The sequence below is a fragment of the Alosa pseudoharengus genome, unplaced genomic scaffold (assembly GCF_046254945.1).
Source record: "Alosa pseudoharengus isolate Yale_2024_CS ecotype anadromous, Long Island Sound unplaced genomic scaffold, YU_APseudo_1.1 YU_APseudo_1.1_scf_6, whole genome shotgun sequence".
In the NCBI taxonomy this organism is placed as follows: Eukaryota; Metazoa; Chordata; class Actinopteri; order Clupeiformes; family Clupeidae; genus Alosa; species Alosa pseudoharengus.
In genome coordinates this window covers 23,156,619-23,178,670 of record NW_027468848.1, presented here as the reverse complement: position 1 = coordinate 23,178,670, position 22,052 = coordinate 23,156,619, and the positions used below count along the sequence as shown (strand labels likewise).

At 41.8% G+C, this 22,052-nt stretch overlaps 2 protein-coding genes and 1 pseudogene across 3 annotated transcripts; all 3 read left to right on the top strand.

Annotated features, from left to right (window-relative positions):
* LOC143105510 (tripartite motif-containing protein 16-like) overlaps window positions 1-22,052 on the top strand; it is a 71,670-nt pseudogene that overhangs the window by 23,272 nt on the left and 26,346 nt on the right.
* Window positions 1,937-14,676, top strand: LOC143105727 (tripartite motif-containing protein 16-like). 2 transcript variants are annotated; one of them, XM_076269811.1, is made up of 6 exons: window positions 1,937-3,030; window positions 8,819-8,908; window positions 9,455-9,688; window positions 10,728-10,887; window positions 12,264-12,323; window positions 13,000-14,676. In XM_076269811.1, exons 1-6 carry the CDS (start codon window positions 2,413-2,415, stop codon window positions 13,515-13,517), a joined length of 1,680 nt encoding a protein of 559 aa, XP_076125926.1. In that variant the 5' UTR covers window positions 1,937-2,412; the 3' UTR covers window positions 13,518-14,676. The 2 variants fall into 2 exon arrangements, with proteins under 2 accessions (XP_076125926.1, XP_076125925.1); XM_076269810.1 differs by having other exon boundaries at window positions 8,813-8,908.
* On the top strand, window positions 15,752-20,157 carry LOC143105741 (E3 ubiquitin-protein ligase TRIM11-like). The gene is made up of 6 exons (XM_076269827.1): window positions 15,752-16,513; window positions 16,768-16,863; window positions 17,511-17,714; window positions 18,179-18,305; window positions 18,709-18,768; window positions 18,927-20,157. The coding sequence occupies exons 1-6, from the start codon at window positions 15,929-15,931 to the stop codon at window positions 19,460-19,462; spliced, it is 1,608 nt and encodes a 535-aa protein (XP_076125942.1). The 5' UTR covers window positions 15,752-15,928; the 3' UTR covers window positions 19,463-20,157.

Sequence of the window (22,052 nt, the reverse complement as noted above, 5' to 3'; positions counted from 1 at the left end):
TTAATCTAATGTGGGTTGGATAGACACTACGCTTCCTACTGTACAAGGACAAGACTGTTGGCTACAGTAGTTTACCGCAGAGAACGTCTAAGGGTAGGATGATTTCTGACATGTAATTCCCATTTCCTCTTGAAGCCGAAATAAATCTGAGAATGTTTATCGGACATGCTTGTTTTTTACTGCAGGTAGGCTACGTTAATCAATAGCAGAACGTAGGTAAAATAATGTTACCGTTAGCATGGTTGAGTGATGGAGGCCAATTTGATTATTGATGTATTTGTAGAAAACCATAAATGCGTTTATAGGCTAAACGATAACAGCACTAATTGTATCTTTCGACTGTCATCTCATTTGCTTATGACCATAACCTAGGCTACTAACAGGAGCTAAGTGAGTTAGCCACAACACGTTCGCTACGTGATGGTTTTTTAATGGAAAATATATAGGCTACCTGAAAGATAACCTGTCTATGATGCATCCTAAACACCGGGCTGGGACATTTCTGCTCAAGGTCTCAAAAAGCATCTGAGTCAACGTTCATTCCCAAACACCCATATAGGCTACTTCAATCCACTATTTTCAAAGGTGATTCAAGTAAGGAAGAGCATGGCTCAAAGTAAAGTAACTGAAACTACATAAATTCGTCAAAGTGAATAATTTGTGTCAACTCGCCGCAATGTAGATTTATTAACGCACCCGTGATGATCTACATCTCCATTTAAACCAGATGTTTTAGAGCGCACGCTGAGATGTATTCAGGGCAGGGCTGTACCTACACATATTTGTTGCACGTGCTACAAAAATCATTCTTTGCGATGGATGATTTAGTACCAACGTTACACCGGTCAGATACAGTTTTGCCTATGGCTATTCCGTGAGACTGAGGCGCTTTTTGTTTGTTCGAAGTGCGTGTTTAGGGTGTGAGAGGGGAGTCGATGTGCTTTGATTCCAGCTTGGTAATTGTAGTCTGTGCGATTAAAAAACACGTGTGTGTGAAGTATCCAAACAATGATAACGCTTTCATTATGGCTGCTTTAGCCACAGACGTTGAGCTACTGTACGGTTGGGTTCCATTTAGAAGTGTCCACTTCATTCGCCCTTTCCGTGATTCACACAGCTATGTGAAATGTATTACTACTGATATGCAAAACTATTAACTTTTCGCCAAGAGGTGGCAGCTTGATACTGTAAGGTGTAAGCCATTGGTTCCAAAGGAGATTTTATTTGGGTCGCCAGCATAGCCTAGTGACAATTTGTGTTGTGTAATAGGCCTAGCATAGGGCCTACCTTATATAGCTTATAGTTTGTTAACAGTCACGGTTTTGTCATAACTCCCTCTATGCATTTTTGCATTTAGAATAGCTCTAAAACCGGGGGGCGAACACGTCACAGGGGGGGCGCCAGTGCGTGGATATCTCAATCGCAAAATTAAACAATATTTCTATCGGGCGCCTACCATGGACTAGGCTGGGTGAAAATCAAAAGATTGCCTCAAAAGATTGAGCTTAACCATGGACCTCATAGTTGCAAAATGCAAGGGAACATGAATCAGCATATTATTTGCACAAACAATAACGGACAGTAGCTCTTCAACTTTGCCCGTTAAAATGTGTAGGAACAGTCTTGCAACGCATTTCACGAAGGCCCTTTTGGTCATGTCAGTTATTTGCACCACTGGGTAAAACGGCATTTTGTTTTAGACTACTGGTATTTAATTTGTGCATCGACAATAAAGCTGAATATCATTTGAACTAGATGACTAAACTTATGCATATGTAGAAGAAGAAACATTCACAAAAATCCATGACATGACCTCTCTTCTTGATAGCTGTTGAAAACTGCATGGAACTGACAGGGATTGTTTTGTTTAATAATAAATAAATAATAAATACATTATGCTGCTACCTTCTGCTTTTCCCAAATACAATGTAGCCTACAGGTGTACCTTTCATCAGTCCAGTTGCAATGGATGGACTGTGATGAACTGCCCTACTTGTGATTGTTTAGAGATTTTAAAGGTTTTATAACAATGCTACAGATTTTTTGGCCCAGAAACAAATCTATTCACCTTTGCAGCGCCAGTAGGCTACTTTGTGTGCGGAATGTGTGCAAACACACATTCCAAACAAGCATACACAAAAGTTTCAAGAGTGGGGGATGGAGTAGAAGATGGAGACAAATTCATTAATATGATTTATTTTCGCGGAATGGATGTGCAGGACTGAGCGGCGGTCATATTTTGTACCGCTATGCGGTACATCTACTTTTTAACTGGTTCAGAAAGCCTTTGCGTGTACTGTAAATCGTGGCAAGCACGAACACGCCCAAGTAAACACGCCTACCGCACATCAAGGAAGTTGTTACAAAGTTGCACGCAAGCACAACCCGATTTCATGCAAAAAAGACAGGCCTATGAAACGTATTGTATGTAAAGTATTGCACAGCAGAAACAGAACAATGGCAGGCGCGTTTCCAAGTAACCAGGACCTTTTTACATGTCCGATTTGTCTTGACCTACTGAAGGTCCCTGTGACTCTTCACTGTGGACATAGTTACTGTATGGACTGCATTAAGGACTGTTGGGACCAGGAAGATCAGAAGAGAGTTTACAGTTGTCCCCAGTGCAGACAGACTTTCACTCCAAGACCTGTTTTAAACAAAAATAATATTTTTGCTGAGCTTGTGGAGCAAATAAGGAAGACCGGAGTCCAACCTGTTGCTCCTGCCTCTGCTGAACCGGAGTGTGACGTCTGCACTGGGAGAAAACTCAAAGCTGTGAAATCCTGTCTGGAGTGTTTGGTGTATTACTGTGAAACTCACTATAAAGCTTACAATGAACTTTATCCTGGACGAAAACACAAGGTGGTTGATGCCATAGGTCAGCTCCAGGAGAGGATCTGCTCCCAACATGAGAAGCCACTGGAGGTGTTTTGTCGTACAGATCAAAGTTGTGTTTGTTTGCTCTGCTTAGCGGACGAACACAAAGGTCATGATACTGTGTCAACCTCTGTAGGGAGAAGTGAAAAACAGGTAAGTGTGCTTGAAATGGTATTGCTATAGGCTATAGTGGATTGAAACATGCAGTCTTGAGTTAGACAGAGAATGGCGTGTCATAAAACATGCCTGTCTAATGAGGATTTAGAGGCATATGGCTACAGTCCATATGACATTCATACATAAATTGTATTTCATCACGTTTTCCCTGCGTTCAGAGACTTAAAGTGGCGATGGATGAGCGCTGGGAGGAGCATATGATTGACAGGCAAAAGTGCAACCTAAATGCAACACTCAAAGTAAATGGTGGCGCATGGAATTGCATGAGGCTGAAAAAATAAACAGCCTTCAAAAGGAGAACGACAGGGGAAATTAATGTATAGTGTGTCAATTTAAATTAACTTAAAATTAAATTTCAATTAATATTCAATTTAACCTCACATTAAAGGGGAAATCCAGCCATTTTTTACAAATAGATCTCTGTTTGTCAAGGTCACCCAGTGCTGTCAGTACAAAAAAAAAAGCCGGTCGGTACACATAGCTCGAGTTGCTGCAGCCAGGCATCTACAGTGTTACATTCTGGGGGCATGAACATTGGGGATCATGAACATGCTCCCAAAGTGTAGCACTGTACTGTAGCTGCCTGGCAGCTCTAGCTGCTGGCTCCAGCAACTTGAGCTAGGTAGAACCGATTGTTTTCATTTTTATCATACCGACAGTACTCGGTGACCTTGAGAAACAGAGATTTATATGAATTCTCCTTTAGTCCCCGAAAGACCATTGTGGGAATTATTAATTATTTTAGGAGGTGGGAATTTATGTTTAAAGGCCCTTTTGCGTTTCCTTGCAATACGTTTGGCATTCCCTCGCAATACTTTTGACTTTGTGAAGGAACACAAAAGTTATTGCAAGGGAACAAAACAGGCCCGGATCTAGGCTGCTCAGATTGGGGGGCAAATAGAAATTTGGGGTGGGCACAATGAATACACCCCCCCACCACCCCCGCTCAGTTTCACCTACAAATGCCTTACTTTTCACCTTAAAACCCGTGTCTAATAGCAAACATGACATATTACATAGAACTGTTAATCATAGACCTGATTTTAATATTTACAGATATCTAGGCTATATCTAACATTTATTTTCTATGTGGCCTGTTATGAATCATGTATTAAACAATTAAAGCACAGTTCAGCTTTAAGAAACTCAAATAGTCTACATGCATGCTTAGCATTTTGTCATCATTAAAGGAGAATTCCGGTGTGATTTTGACCTAAAGTGTTTTGAAACATGATACCGAGTGTGAACGTATGTCTCATAGCCCATCTCGGCTTGTCCCCTGCACTCCGAAATCTGGCGCTAGTTAGCCGATGCTACCAACAAGGCAATGGTGGTGCCTCGGCATCGGCATAGCCATGCAAATAAATCACTGTTTTACACCATTTACGAGGCTCAATGTATCTCCACACTTCATTGGTAGACTTCCGAGGGCCCTGACATTTAAAACGAGACATTGAGAACTTTGAAAAAGCATTGGTAATTTACTTAGAAGACGATTTATACAGACAGTATCTTCACGAAGTTTAGCGTTTGCAGCCATCTTGAATTTAGTCACGATAAGTCGAGCGACGAGTAAGAATGGTAAGGGATCAGATTCCAAAAATAATTCTGTGGAAATGCATGGATTACAGTTTCTTCCAGTAGCAGCAACTGGAATCCATGCATTTCCACGGAATTATTTTTGGAATCTGATCCCTTATCCCTTATCATACCTGTTCATTCATAAGTTACTTTTCTCGCGAACCGTTTACCACAACTTGCGGCCAACATCGTTTAAAAGCTGAGAAAAAGCTCTTTCGTGTGATGTGATACATGTAATATCTTTGTGAAGAGTAGGCTATTGGAGTATAGGCAAAGAATGGGTGAATTTGGACGCACTTTCTTTCTTGCCGTGCGCTGTCACATTCTCCACTGCGTAAAAGACATAGGCTAAATTAATTTGCGTTGTGAATGCTAAGCTTAATCAGGCCATAGGCTAAATAACAATCGCTAGTCGGATGCAAAGCAGAATATAGAAAGAAATGGGCACCAAGGCCACAGTGGCCTGTGAACCTCCGATTTTCAAAGGGACATCACGGCCAACGCAAGGGGCAACGACGTGGCCGCCGTAAAATTCCCACCCTGCTTATAACACAGTTAAGGAATGACCAATGTTAACAAACTAACTGGCTAGATCACCTTAGAAAGCTAACATGCACATTAGAAACAAACCTTATTCAAACGAGAATAATACAAAAAAGGTCTTGGGACGAATTAGAAAAAGTGTGATTGGCAGATTCAATAGCTGTCAATTAAAATTGTCCAATTAGGTGGGGCAGAAGAAATATTTGGAGGGGCATTGCGCCTCCCAGCCCTATTCTAGATCCGGCCATGGAACAAAAAACTATCGCAAGGGAAAGCAAATCTATTCCGAGAGAACGCAAAAGGGGCTCTAAAAATGTATTCCCACCACTAAGGGACCGTTCGTTATTTATAAACGGAGTCACCGGAGGGACTTTGAGTGCTTCAATCAAAAGTTGCATGACCCTCCCCTGCCTACAAGAAAATTTTCAACGACCCTCCAGCAGTCTGTTCAAAAAAGACATGACCCTCCCTGGCCAATGGTCGATACCTAGCGCAATGGAGCGCTATGAAAACACATCAAATTAAGCAATAGTTCTAAACTCACCCTCTGCTTTCTGATCTTACACATCACACTTCACCAAGATGGTGGCCATTTCTGTAGATTTACTCACTAACATTGTTGTGGAAACACAATAAGCATGGAAACTAAATGCACACTTCCTGCAACTGCATTAGCCTACTTGAAATAATTTACTCCTCTAGTAAGTATTCACATGAAATAAAACATTGAGACCATTCAACAAAGCACACTGGGTAATAACAAATTCAACACATGAACGTGTTGCTATGGACTCGTCTCTAGGCTTCCTCAGTCATTGTAAAGCTGCCGAAGCTGAACATTATCCAAAACTCAATTTCTCAGACGAGCGTCAATTTGGGAGCTTGCTACACCTTCCTTCTCAAATGACTTGAAAAGACCGTTTGCACAATTTCACAAATAATCACAGGGACCGAAAAATACCTAACAAGCCAACTTTTTCCGGGTTTAGGCCTATCATTTTAACTTTTCCCCGCTGTCTTGCCGTTTTAATATTTTCCCGTAGAATATCCCATACTCTAATAACATTAGTCCTGCATTCTGGCCTGTCTCTGTGTTGTCCTGTTGTTACCCCTTGCCCTTCCAGAGAAACAGATGTATTCAAATCATCGTTTTGCTTGCTTGAATGCGAACTCAGAGTGATGTTAACCTACAGTAGGCCTATTTAAGTTAACGACGTGGTTGTTGTGAGAGCACGATTCATTGGCGCTTGCAGTGTTCGGCCGTAGGCTATGTCTACGTGCGCACCTGCCAGGCTAAGAGCCAAAGAAATCCCAGACATCCCAACCTGCAAAAAGTCATTTCAGGGAGGTATCACGACCCCCCCCCCCCCCCCCCAAAAAAAAAAAAAAAAAAAACTTTAGCCTAGTCAGTCGGCCTACACCAAATAAGGAAGGCCTATAGATATAAAATATTTAGATTTTGGTAGTTTGGTGTTTTCATGTAGCCTTGGCAACTAGCCATCTAGGCTATAGGCCTGAATAATATGCACATTAATTGGCACTTAAACTCACCTCAACATGTCTTTTGCAATCATTTCACCTGGCATGGGCAATGCTAAAGTCACTGTTACAAACAGGGCAGCGTGCAAGACTAGGCCTATCATTATTTTTTACTCTTATGAGACAAGGGTAGCCTACATTTTCGTTTTTTTTGAGGCACTGACTCTGCTATGATGCTCTTATTCATACACTGAACTGATTAATTAAGTTCGGGAGAAATGAGATCAATTAAAGCCCGCCTACACTGAAAACTGATTGGTTGATTTAGCGAAACAGGCCAATCAGGATGCTCTCTCTCTTGCGCTCAGGCACACACGCACCACCCCTCTCTCTCTCTCTCTCTCTCTCCCGTCGTGCGCGCGCTACACTCAGATGCACACGCGCTCTCGAATGCTCGTTCTTGATCGCTCACTCTAGATTCCGGGAGATTTTATCTAATTTGCGGACGTCAGGGAGCAGCTATCAATATACGGGAGACTCCCGGAACTTCCGGGAGACTTGGGATGTCTGAAATCCCCCTGTATATTCACTCCAAGTTGGCCTACCATAACTTACCAACTCTAGCCTACACTGTAGACCATAAACTGGCTATTTATATGACCAATGTATTTGTATTCTGTACTCTGCTTTATGAAGCAGAATTACGCACTGCTACTTGGAACGTAACACATTTTACGCACTGCTAATTGGAACGTAACACTTGTTGCTTACCAATAAATAGGGCCTAGGCCTACTATATATTTTTTTGCAAACAACAAAAACAGAAAGGATGGAGACAGCAAAGCTAGAGATGGGCAGGAACAAGGTCAATTGGTAGAAATGCTTGTCAAAACGTTAGGAGCTGGATGTGTGGATGAATGAAGCACAAGCTATGCTTTATAAACATGCACACTGTTTAAAGTTAGGCTATGGCTACACGGTAAACTACAAGTAAACCAAAGTTAGCTTTTTTAGGGCTGGATAAAGTTGACCAAATGGATATAGGCTGTTAGGCGTGAATAAAGTAGGCTACTTTGTTGCTCCAACCCTTCCAACGTTAATGGGGATCGCATTTCCCGTATTTTGCGTGAGAAACCCGGGAAATCTCCCTTATTTTCATTGTTCAATATTGACAGAGCTATGGAACGAAAGAGAACGTTATATGGCGACAGAAATCAACTATCAAACAAGCCACTTTGATTTTTTGCTGTTTTCATTAATACAAAAGATGGGTGACCCCCCCCTCCTAGACAAAAAAAGTTAGGTGACCCTCCCCTCAACAAAGAATAAAAAGACATGACCCTCCCCTATTTTCCTCCGGTGACCCCGTTTATAAATAACGAACGGTCCCTAAAAAGATAATTCCCCCCATGGTCCTTTAGAGAGGTCCATACATTTAACTTCAAATTGAATTGCATTTAATTATCATTTACAGTTTTAAATAATGTGAATTGTATCTTCTAGTTCTATCTTCTATTCTATTTACTTGTAATTTACTTTTTGTTACATTCCCCCTCATAGCTCTCAGCTAAGCCGAGTGAGGGTCACAATACTGAAATAGTGGTTAGGGACCTGCTGACACAGGGCCTGACTGACATTAAAAGATTATTAATGTTCCAGCTGCTTATAGGTCTTACAGGTCACCATGACTAGGACACTTTACAGGCTAGGGCTGTACAGTTGATACATTTTTAATCAAAATCACACTTTGAACTAATGCAGATAGCTAATCACAAAGGCTTTTAAAATCATATCACAATTTCAATACCTGTCAGAAAAATTGCAATTAGACATTCTCCCCATCCCCACAGGCAGTGCAGATCATAGTGGTCATTTTATTTCTCAACCCCCAAAATAGCTGACCTGCAACTGTGTTTATGCCCTAGAATAGATATTTACGGCAATCAGTGTGTCTCCTGGTTGTCTGTTTTGCCCACAAAGGCAATGTGTTATGTGTCACATGTTGTTATGACCCAGATGTCCCCCCAATGGCCTGACAGCACCATGTATTACCCAGTGTTCAATAGTCTTATTTACTGTTATTTCAAGAATGCCATGGCATCTAATGACAATTACATGATATTGTTTTTTATTATGATATATTTTATTAACAAAGAAACAGTTGGGAGAGACCAAGAGGAGGTCACAGCAAAGGATCCAGGAGAGAGAGAAGGAGCTGCAGGAGCTGAGGAAGGCTGTGGGGATGCTCAAGGTTAGTACTGACCAGAGGAGAGGACAGAAACACTACTACTTTTTGCACCTTCACCATGACACTGACTCCCTTTAGCACCTTACCAGTCCCGGCCCTGTCACTACAAGCGTCTTATGCTTGATCACCCTCAAGCACATTTGACTTTCTTAATTTAATTTATATAGTGTATTTAGTATTTAGTTTTGTTAGTTTTCTTATCTGTCTTATCTTCTACTGTCCTTATTGTACAGTGGAGTTTAGTTATATGTTTATACTTATACTTATGTTTACCATTTCTGCTGTAAGTGCATGTTGTGTGTGATGTCTGTATGCTACTGAGACCCTTGAATTTCCCCTTGGGGATCAATAAAGTATCTATCTATCTATCTATCTAACTGGCTGCAATGTCAGAGCTCAATCAGAGCTCTCCTCCAGTCAGTCGGTCTCCTCCAGTCAGCCAAGTTAGTTTTCACTTCCTTTAAGCCACACTGGTAACAGGTTTTGCGGAAGAGCTGGGTGAGTGAACTGCTCTAGATGGACACCATGTCTGTGTGTGTCTCCTATCAGAGTTCTGCACAGACCGCAGTGGAGGACAGTGAGATGATTTTCACTGAGATGATCCGCACCATTGAGAGGAGGTGTTCTGAGGTGAAAGAGCAGATCAGAGCTCAGGAGAAGGCTGAGGTGAGTCGGGCTGAAGAACATCTGAAACGACTGGAGCAGGAGATTGCTGAGCTGAAGTGGAGAGATCCTGACCTGAAGCAGCTTTCACTCACAGACGATCACATCCATTTTCTCAAGGTAACTGTGACCGTTTTTGAAAGAATTTTGTCTAGTTACTAACACTAATTGATTCAGTAACAGTGATTCTTGAAGCACAAATTCTGAAACTAACTGAAACACTTGTAGCTAATCACACATTGTAATCTACATTGTAAATTAATCACACTTATAGCTTTTCACAAATGGTAAGACAAAATAAGTTCAATCAGCAAATCAAAGCTTAAGCACTGGTATTCCTTTAGTCTGGCTTACAGTGCAGGACAATGTTGGACAGAGAGTACTGTAGGGGTAAGAATTAGATAAGGAGAGGAGGATGATGAGAATAACATGAGAGGAGGAGAAAGGACCAGGAGGTGAAGAAATGGATGAAGAGGAGGAGGTGAAGGAGGAGGACCAAGTGATTCCATGGTGCCTAGAATATGTGATGTGGATGAAATCTTACAGCCAGACCTAGAAAGAAGATGTAGCCTATTTGTTCTTGTTTTTTTCCCCTGTCTAAAATGTTTTTGTTTTCTTCTACTGTGCTTTTGATTTCTGTTTCAATACCTTTGTGTAATATGCTTGTTTACAGTACTAAAACTATATTGCTAACTTATGTCCTGCACACAGAGAAACCAAAAGCCTTAAGTGAGTTCCATTTAAACTATTAGTGTGTGGTTGGTGCTTTGTGTGCTTGTGTAACCTGCGTTGTGTTGAACCTGCGCGATTCAGCCCTGCACACACCCGGACTCGAACCCGCGAAACAACAGCACCTGTTCCAGCAAACAATCAAGCTAAAAGCCCAGGCTGCTAGCTTTCATGCCAGCATTGCACACGCACAGCTGTGATGGCTGGCATCTGTTACACAATCATTGATTGTTGGCGTGTAAACAGTTCTGACACAAGAATGCAAGAGTTGTGTGCTTTTGCAAGACATTTATAATCTTTTGTTGGTTGGCTATAAGGTTTAATGGTTAGTGTGTAGAGTTTTGCAAAAATAGCCAGTAGTTGCAAAAATATGCTTAATCAATCAATGACTCACTTTCTCTCTCTCTCTCTCTCTCGGTTCTTCACATAGACCTTCCAGTCAGTCAGCGAACTACCTAAATCTAAAGACTTACCCTGCATTTCTGTCAACAAAAGCCTCTCTTTTGAGGCTGTAAGGAGATCTGTTTCCACACTACAGAGGCAGCTGGAGGATTTCTGCAATCTGGAAGCCATGACGATTTCTGCAGCCGGTTGGTCATATTCATATAACATTTACATATAATGACATACAATACTTTTCCTTTAGTTTGTGCTATTAAGCTTAGTTTGTTTGTGAATTCATGAGTTTTTTTTATTGCCAAAGTTAGTGTTCCCACATTGTACAGATAACATTGTCTATCAGTGACGTTGACAACCTCTAAAGGTGTCTCCATATTTACTGTCTGTTTATTGTTTTTCAACAGCCCAGTAGTATATGAATAAAAAAGTAAGAGAAAGTTGTATACAGTATGCCCAGCATACAAGCACACCTAAAAAACAAAATCACACAGTGATTGCAACACACCTTAGGGTTTTACCAATATGTTGAGGCAGAATGAACCAATATGTATATGGTGGAGAAAAAAAAAAGCTTCACATCACATGTACAGTGGAAAATGCACATGTTAATAATGAAGTTCAGACACTACATTAACATTACAGATTTTCATGACAGTGGTGTTATACATTCTAATGGCAGATGGAATAAAAGACCTGCGAAAGCGCTCCTTCTTACATGATGGGTGTAGTAGTCTGTTACTAAAATAACTGCTTTGCGCAGCCACTGTCCCATGGAGGGGATGAGAGGAATTGGCCATTATGGATGCCAATTTGTCCAACATCCTCCTCTCCCCAACCACCTCAACAGGCTCTAGTTGGCAGCCCAGGAAAGAGCCGGCCCTTTTCACCAGCTCATTTTTTATTCTCTTCCTGTCCCTCTCAGAAAACCCACTACCCCAACAGACTACAGCATAAAAATAGCTTACACCACTGTGTCATAAAAGGTCCTTAATAATGACCTGCACACACCAAAAGACCTCAGTCTTCTCAGCAAGTGGAGACGACTTTGGCCCTTCTTGTACCGGGCATCTGTGTTTTGTGACCAGTCTAGTTTATTGTTAAGGTGAACACCCAGGTATTTGTAGACTGATACCAACTCAATGTCTACTCCCTGGATGTTCACTGGAGCAACTGATGATGTCTTACGGCTGAAGTCAATCACCATTTCCTTTGTCTTACTGGTGTTTATCTGCAGATGGTTCTTTCCACACCATTCAACAAAATGACCACCTTATAGTCCAGATCATTCCCATTCTTAACACAGCCAACAATAGCTGTGTCATCAGAACATTTCTGGAGATGGCAGCAATCTGTGTCATGTTGAAAGTCTGAGGTATACAGGGAAAAGAGAAAGGGAGAGAGCAGTGTGCCTTGTGGGGCCCCCGTGCTACAGACCACCACATCTGACTCACAGTCACGTAGCCTCACGTACTGTGGTCTGTTGGTGGGGTAGTTGATTATCCAAGCAACAAGATGACATCCAATTACTGAAGTGTTGTTAATTATAGGATTCTTTCAATCTCAATAGTGACTGAAGTCCAGGCTATTTTGCCTTCTGAACCAACAACCAGACAGGAGTTCCTACAATGTGAGTTTAATACACACAGATTTCATTCATCTCATCAAGTCATGATTCATTAATAATGACATTTTCAAGCATTCTCCACACACACTCACTCTCACTCTCTCTCTCTCTCTCTTTCTCTCTCTCTCTCTCTCCCCCACAGACTCTCTCTTTCTTTCTTTCTCTTTCTTTCTTAATTTATACTCAGTTCTTCATCAGTTGTAGCACTTACTTTATTGTTTGCTCAACCTCACTCCACCTGTCTCCCTTTTGGATAGAATAGTTGGTGCATGCACAGATCCAGTTGGACTCACCTAAACACACTATATACTGCTTGCATGTCTGAGCTAAATTTGGAACGTCATCTTCAAAAAATAGAACGGAAAGCTGGAATTTATATCCAGCTGCTATTGCAAAATGATGTCCAAGTACATAAATGTATACATCTCACAAGGTACAAGTCAAAGGCATGTGATCATTCCGGACGGTGATGAAAAAGGCCTCTTTGTTCAATTTCAGATAACAAACCTAAAGAAGATTGCCTTTGTCCTCTTTACATGGGATCTGTGCTACTAGCTAAATCAGCATTTAAACAAAAAATACAACTCATTTTACAGCTGAACACAACACCCCCAGAAATCGATTAATCGTTTCATTTCCTGAATGTCCTGATTTCCTCTTTTGCCTTCTCCTCCAACAGATTCCTGTCACTTCACACTGGATTCAAACACAGCACACAGACAACTTCATCTGTCTGAGGGGAACAGAAGGGTGGAATATAGAATTGAGCTTCAGTCATATCCTGATCATCCAGACAGATTTGATGAATGGTGGCAGGTGCTGTGTAGAGAGGGTGTGTCTGGATGCTGTTACTGGGAGATTGAGTGGAGCGGGTTGGTTTATATAGCAGTCTCATATAAAAACATCAGCAGGAAAGGTGGCAATGATAACAGTTTCTTTGGAAGTAATGACCAGTCCTGGAGGCTGAGACTCTCCAGCTCCAGCTATTCTTTCTGCCATAAAAATAAAGAGATTGACCTCTCTCTAGTGGCCAGCTCCAACAGAATAGGAGTGTATCTGGATTACAGGGCAGGAATCCTGGCCCTCTACAGCATCTCTGACACAATGACCCTCCTGCACAGAGTCCAGACCACATTCACTCACACGCTTTACCCTGGGTTTTGGTTAGATGTTGAATCATCAGTGAAGCTGGTGTGACTCAAATATATAGATGTTGTTAGCACATACCTGTAATTTCCCGCCCATTAACTGAGGTTTACTTGTTGATTTTGCTAAATTTCTTCAGCTATGAGGTTAATATACACGGGTGGGCTCTACATGGGAATTCATAAATTTTCTTCATACTTCTTTATGATTAAAGCACTATCTGATTCCGAGTCATTGAGCTATTGGGCACTACAGTTAATATGAGAGTGTATAAGTAATTGCATAAAACACAGTTTATACACAATGCGGCTAATACGCTGGAAATTACTGTAGTATCTCACACCATTTCATATTTCTTCATTTAGCATCACATCATTTAACACATCAGTCAAATATAAGGATATGGCAATGGAATGGGCCAGGTGGGTGCTACACATTGGTGGTGGTTAGTGAGGTTCTCCTTCACTGTAAAGCGCTTTGGGTACCTTGAAAAACATTATATCAATATGTGGTGTTGTTTGATTGAACAGGTAGACGGGGACTAATTTACCTGACAGGGTAAACGTGGCAAATTAAGGCATGCTCCTCCCAAGCTTCCATTTAGAATGCCATTATGTCCGTTTACAATCAGTTATCGCCAAGTGGTACCTTTATCAATTGTGAATAATTTGCTATCTGTCTACATATGGAATTCAAAAGCAAAAGGAGTTTTATGTATGTTTTACGTAATCAATTCATTTATTTTTTTAATGTTTTTAATGTTAATGTTAACAAGTTTTGCCTTTCATTTATTTTTAATGTTTTTAAAGGTGCTATAAGCGATGCAGGGTAACGTCACTTCTGTTGACATTCAAACAAAACAGAGAGCTAGCTCGTTACTCCCTCCCCCTCCCGTGCAATTGAAACTCTCCCAAACGTGCATCTCGTCGGTGATTTGCTGGAACAGTTTGTTATGTTTTTATGGGCAAGGTTTGTTGTTTTGTGGCTGTTTTTGGAGCCTAGGCTGTCCATGGAGACCGTGTTTTTTTATAGTGCGGGGCACAGGCAGCTAGCGGATAGTGAGATGATGTTAGCTGTATGTGACAAAAAATGTTTTAGCTTAGAAACCGCGTTATATCGCTTATAGCACCTTTAATGTTAACAAGTTTTGCTTTTTTAAGTATGCTACTGCAGACATGTTTACACTATCAGAAGATATATTGTATCTCAATGGGACCTTTCTGTTTAAATAAAGTATAAATAAAAACAATAATGAAAATAAAAATAAGTATAATCCTTGACTTTCTACATTGACACATTCATTATATTTTGTGTATCTAAATCATTATACATAATGCACAACACCCAATAATACATTAAAGGGTCTACTGCTCCCTGCCTGGTCCTGAGTGGCCCCGAGGAAAAGGCTTAACATTAAAGTGCCTTAATAATCTAATGACTCGTATAGTAATCAAACAGCATAAATCCATTTTCCATTGGAAGTTAGACTATCTTACTAACAGAACATTTGTTGTTTGGCTGAACAGAGATAGTCCTTGAGCCAGAGGGGTTGGTCGGTACCATCTGAGGGGAATAAGTCTCATATAGGGATTTTTGGCAAGGTATACCACCCTAGAGTTCGGAAATAAGTGATAACACTGCATTGGTAGTAGATTTTTGTGTGTTATCACCCTGTTAATGTCTATTATACGCTTATGAGGGGATATATTCTTAACTAATAGATATCCCCACAAAACTTCCACAGCTGATTATTTACATTTATTATTACATTTACATTATGTCAATATTTTTTGTAAGTTTTCTGAAATATGATGTATACATATACATAATTATGTAAATGTGCCATTACCTAATGAAATATGCAATAATACATTTCAAGTACATCCTAACGTTGAAGTCAGGTTCAAAATTCTTCATTTTGTTTTTCATTTTGGTGACATATTGGAGTGACAGTTAGGGTAAGGGTAACCCAAAAGGTACTCAGAGATAACTATAAATAAATAGTAAGGATTATGAAGACTGAGTAGACAGTGGATCTGTGTAAGGGGTTTGTTTGATGATTGTAATGTATGTAGATGTAATGGTTTTGAACGAGCTGATTATTTGCCAGTGAACCCTCCTAAACATTAACACTCTTATCCCATCCGTCATCTCCACTCTCTCCATCGCCCACAGCTACTGCATCGCTCACACTTCCTGACCACACTTCCCCAGGAAACCACTCCAGAACACAGATCCTTAACACTACCAAACACATTCCTGTGTATGAGAGAAGGAGAGGGAGACAGAGAATGTTTGTGTGTCTTTGAGAGTGTGTATGTGTGTTGTGTTGTGTTTTTGTGTGTGTGTGTGTATGTGTGTGTTTGTGTGTGTGTGTTTGTGTGCGTGTATAAGAGGTAGAGAGAGAGAATACTTTTGTGTCTTAGAGAGTGTGTGTGTATGTTCTACATCAGCCTGTGAATATGGCAGACGCATTTCTGAAGGAGCAAGACTCGTTCTTTTGTCCCATCTGTCTGGACCTGCTGAGGGACCCGGTGGCCATTCCCTGTGGACACAACTACTGCATGGGCTGCATCAGCAGCTACTGGAACCAGGATGAGCAGAGAGGCTGCTACAGCTGCCCCCAGTGCAGACAGACGTCCCCACAGAGACCTGTGCTCAACAAGAACCCCCTGATCGCTCAGCTGGTGGACAGGGTGAGGGCCAAACTGACAGCAGCTTCATCCGCCCACCGTTGCTTTCATCCTGGACACGTAAAGTGTGAGTTTCGCTTTGGGGACAAGCGCAGGTCTGTCAGACGCTGTGCAGCAGATGCAGGCTCATCAGACTCTGCATCTGGTTGCTGCGCGTCTGGAGAAGTTAGACCAGAAGGTCAACATGAGGGGCTGGATGCAGTGGAGCAGCTGAGAGACATCTGCTCTCACAGCCAGAAGCTTCTGGACATGTTCTGTCACTCCCAGCAGCAGTGTCTCTGCTATCCGAGTTCAACGGACGAACACACAGGCCTCCAGGTAGGAACGACGACTGCAGAGACGACAGATAAACAGGTGAGCACTAAAGAGAATCCTAAAGGTGCACAACACCAGAGAACATCATCACACAGAGGAATATTACCAATGTAGTCCTCTCTGGAGACTGAGAGATGTGCTGTCTGTAGGACTGTAGAAGCATAAGGGCTAGTCCTAGTTTTTCTTCCTCAGTGGAGATTGTGACTGCTTAACCCATGTCTGAGAACCTGACCCAATAGAAGAGGTGGTCTGTTGCTGACAGTTCAGTTCAGTGGAACTATGTTTACCCACAGAGGCACTTCCATAAATACCATGCCAAATCCCATCAGAGGATCCAGGAGAGAGAGAAGGAGCTGCAGGAGCTGAGGAAGGCTGTAGAGACTCTCAAGGTGAGTACTAACCACAGAAGATAACAGCTGACTGCTGGAGGAGCCATTTCAGAATCCAGTGAGTAAATTGGAGTTAAGAAATCCATTGTTTTCTTTAGACCCAACTGTCAGGGGTATCAGTGAGGTCCTCAGATAGACTCCCGTTCTCCACTCTGCCTGAGAGGAGTCCTGTTTGGCAGTACCTGTATAAACCCTTCCAACTACATAAACAAATATGTGTTCCTAAGGCATTTCCTGTGATACATAAAACAATATTGAGCTAATAGTAACTCGGGGATAAGCAAAAATGAAAAAACAACCTTTTAAAAGTTGACATTTTGTAGAGCACTACACCAAAGTCTGATACAATTTAATTACAACGTATTTGTATTGATTTTAAAGGTCTGAACTAGAAATGCTCTAGGAACAGATTGGAACGATTTCTGATCAAACTGAGTCAGCTAGAATTGTATAGGCCCTATATCTTTATCTGAGGTACAACATTTGTTTTCCATTTGCAGTGTCAGGACATGTACAGAAAGAAACTGATCTAACAGCTACCTAAATGACCTTGAGAAGAGTCACTTGCTACACCTTTACACAACAATCTAAAACCCCAGCCAAGTCCACACACAGATTTTCTCTAACTTGTTTGTGTCTCCTACCAGCTATCGGCCCAGGCGGCTGTGGAGAAGAGTGAGAGGATCTACAGTGACCTCCTGCGCTCCATAGAGAGGAGAGCTGAGGAGAAGGCCAAGCTGCAGCAGGCTGAGGAGCTCCTGAGGAGGCTGCAGGAGGAGATCGAGGAGCTGAGGAAGGAGCCTCGTCTGGGCCAGCGCTCCCTCTCACACCACACAACACACCTCCCTCAGGTACTGATGGGCCCCCACTAGACTGGGTTGGACCAGAGATAGTAAGCGGGAGAACACCTCTATCAGGTACTGATAGGGCCCTATTAGACTGGATTGGTCCAAAGGTAGTGTTACATTTTGGCAGTAAAGTCATTACATTTTACAGTAAAGTTGTTGCATTTTGAAAGAAACTACAACCATAAATCATTACTGCTAGTGTGCATTGTAGAATATCTCTTGTGTTCACTAATGGTCTCATTCATAGAACTACACATTTATATATACGTATATAGGGATGTTACATTATTATTTGTGTTTTTGACTGAAAGTCTGCTCTTTAAATATATATGCAGATGCTTATTGTACTCATAATTAGGATATGTAACTGAAATTCATTTCACTGTCATCTATCAGAAATTCACACACTGTCCTTATCTCTAGCTTGTGTGTATTACTCCATGTCTCTCCTCTGCTGCTGTCTGTAGAGTTCTCAGTCTGTGTGTGACCCTCGTGGAAGTAAAGGTGCTCCCACCATCATGGTCAACCAGCACTTTGCCTTTGATGAGGTGAAGCAGTCTGTCACTGACCTGAGAGAAAGACTGGACAACTTTTGTGAGCAGAAAAACATTTTACTTAACATCTATTTTAATTTAACGTTAATTTAATAATCAATTTATTTGTTTAATATTTATATTTGGAATGCCAATGTTTGCCATATTAATAGTTGGATCTTAGTCTTTGGTAAAGGGGATATACTATGCATTTTCACATTTTCAGTGCTTTTCTGCATGTATTCTGGTATCTGCTAGGCGTGGAGACATATTTTCAATGAGACATTCAGAATCGCTGACACAGATGTTTTATTTAGACCGCAATAAATTATTTAAAAATAATGGAAACAGAGTTAAATATATCCTTTTTAATGTCTGAATGTACACAGGCTATTCATAGATGAGAATCTTGAGAATCTTCTGCTCTCAGGGTTAACATTAGTCCTCCTTTTTTTTCTCTTCAGTGATCAAAGTTCAGAGTGTTCTGCCTCCTGAACCTGAGACCAGAGATGAGTTCTTGCAATGTGAGTTATACACACACACACACACACACACACACACACACACACACTCAGAGAGAGAGAGAGAGAGAGAGAGAGAGAGAGAGATTACTTTGAGTGTGTTTGTGTAGTTTTAACCTGTGAGTCACGTACACACCCATCCTCTTTGAACCCATCCCCAGACTCCCGTCCTCTAACTTTGGATCCAAACACGGTGCACAGGGAGCTCTGCCTGTCTGAGGGCAACAGGAGGGTGACGCACTGTGATGAGTACCAGTCCTACCCCTCCCACCCCGAGCGCTTCGACGGCTGGGAGCAGGTGCTGTGCAGAGAGGGGGCGTCTGGACGCTGCTACTGGGAGGTGGAGTGGAGCGGGGAGGAGGTCTCCATCGCCGTCTCCTACAAAGACATCAGCAGGAAGGGACACGGCCATGAGTGTGGCTTTGGGAGCAACGACCAGTCCTGGAGTCTGGACTGCTCCAAGTCTGCTTTCTCCTTCAGACACGATAACAAGGAGACAGAACTTCCTCGAGCACCCAGCTCCAACAGAATAGGAGTGTATGTGGATCACAGGGCAGGAACTCTGGCCTTTTACAGCATGTCTGACACAATGACCCTCCTGCAGAGAGTCCAGACCACATTCATTCACACCCTCTACCCTGGGTTTTGGCTTGGGTTTAATTTTCATCATGGTCAGTCATCAGTCAAACTCCTCTGAACCACAGCTAAGACTAATAAAACATAAGGGATGTGTGTAGCAGTAACTCAGTGAACAACAGACAACCAGACAGATGCCGATGCTGGTTTGTCACAAATCTGGCCCTGATCAAAACGGTTGCCAAATATCAGCAGACCCAGGACCACATGTTTTTCAGAACACCATTAAATCAGTCTCAGGAAAGGCTCATCAGACATCTTAATCAAATGCTTTAATAGTTAATATATCCCAGAACTTTACTCTTACATTTACTTAGTGCTAGCACAGTAAAATACTCTCAATACAAAGATGTGCGACACACACATGCACACGCGCGCACACACACACACACACACACACACACACTTTCAGAGGATCAGTCATACTGTGTGTCCTGCAATAATGTTACGAAATAAAATGTACCTATAAAACTTACATTTGCAAAATAGTACAGTTATTCACAAAAAATAAATAAGTAAATAAAAAACCTGAAGCACAACATTTTACAACAATTTATTTAAGTCTTTGAATGTGCCAAATAGCTACATGCATGCAATGACAACGGTAACATTAAAGGCTGATTTATTCTTTTGCGTTGAATCAGCCACTAACATACAACGAAATAATAAAAATATGGTTGTGTTTTGATTAGAATTTCCGAGTTTATTACATGTTAACTGTAATCATGTTCCCATTAAATACGTTTATAAACTATAGTATGGCTTCTTTAATGCTCAAACATGTATTTAGAGAACACTTTTATTTGGTTTTAGTGATTACTTTTGAAATCAACCCAATTTATGGAAAAATAAGCAAAAATAATCGCTATTTTATGTTAAAATGCTGATTATGCGGCTTAGAACTCAGAATTGAGCTTGGTAAACAAAATATTCAGAATCAGCACCCTCAAATAAGGTAAGAAGGGTGGCTTACCAACTTTTCCTCAAATTTGCCATCAGAAGTTCTCTTCTGTGAAGCTGCTCTCCCTCTACTTTGGGAATATGGGTTTGTTACAGAGCCGTATCTGGTTTGTATGGCCTCATGCGCCCCCTACAGTCCCTGTCAGATCATTGGTGCGCTTAGCCTAGAAATCTAGCGGCAGCAAATGATGTGGGTCTGGCTCGTAAGGCTATGACACGCACGCACACAATATGAGGAAGTTGTGCCACACGTGAAACTGAAACTGATGTGCTTTGTGAAGTCCAGACTCAGAGCTTTGTGAATTGTCTTTCAGCAGCGTAGAGGGAATGGCAGAGGCTATGACATACAACCAGGACCTTTTTACGTGTTCGATTTGTTTGGACATTATCAGGGATCCAGTGACTCTTCAATGTGGACACAATTACTGCATGAGTTGCATTAAGGGCTGCTGGGACCAGGAAGATCAGACGGGAGCCTACAGCTGCCCCCAGTGCAGACACACGTTCACTCCAAGACCCGTTTTATACAAAAATAATATTGTTGCAGAGCTTGTGGAACAGTTCAGGAAGACCAGAATCCAAGCTGTTGTTCCTGCTCCTGTTGTATGTGCTGGTCCCGGGGAGGTGGAGTGTGATCTCTGTACTGACAGAAAACTCAAAGCTGTCAAGTCCTGTCTGGACTGTCTGTTGTCTTACTGTGAAACTCACTGTAAAGTTCACAACGATGTAAATCCCGGGCGAAAACACAAGATAATTGACGCTACAGGCCATCTACAGGAGAGGATCTGCACTCAACATGAGAAGACTCTGGAGATATTCTGTCGCACAGATCAAACTTGTGTCTGTTATCTCTGTATGGTGGATCAACACAAAGGCCATGACACTGTGTTAGCCTCTGCAGGGAGAAAGGAGAAACAGGTAAGGATAGGTGTTCTACAACTGAAATGAATTTGGCTCTAAAACCATCCTCTAGAGTTCTATTATGGTAGACAGCAAGTTAGAAAGCGAATAGCAACAGCAAAAACTCACTACGCTCTATGAAGCCTGTAATGTAATGACCGTCTTCTCAGCAATGGGCTAGCCTACTCATTAACATTAAAGATCAACACCTCAGTCATGTGTACATGAGCTGACCCTGATAAAAATGGTTTATGCTTTAGGAATTGTCTAAAAGGTCTAGTAATTGTATAATTGCAGTATGGATGTGATGCATTTGTTCAACATAGACACACGTTGAGGAGACCCAGAGGAAATTTCAACACAGAATCCAGGAGAAAGAGAAGGAGCTGCAGGAGCTGAGGAAGGCTGTGGAGACTCTCAAGGTGAGTACTGACCACAGGAGAAGACAGCAGCTGGCTGCTGGAGGGGCCATTTCAGGCCTCAGTTAGAGACTAGGCTCTCCTCCAGTCAGTAGAGGAAAACTTCCCAGTTCCTCTGAGCCACACTGGTAACAAGTTTTGTGAAAGAGCTGAGTGAGTGGGCTGCTTTATATGCCCCCTATGTCTTTGTGTGTCTCCTATCAGAGCTCTGCACAGACAGCAGTGGAAGACAGTGATAAGACCTTTACTGAGATGATCCACTTCATTGAGAAAAGGCGCTCGGAGGTGAAAGAGCAAATCAGAGCTCATGAGAAGGCTGAGGTGAGTCGGACTGAAGGACTCCTGAAGCAATTGGAGCAGGAGATTTCTGAG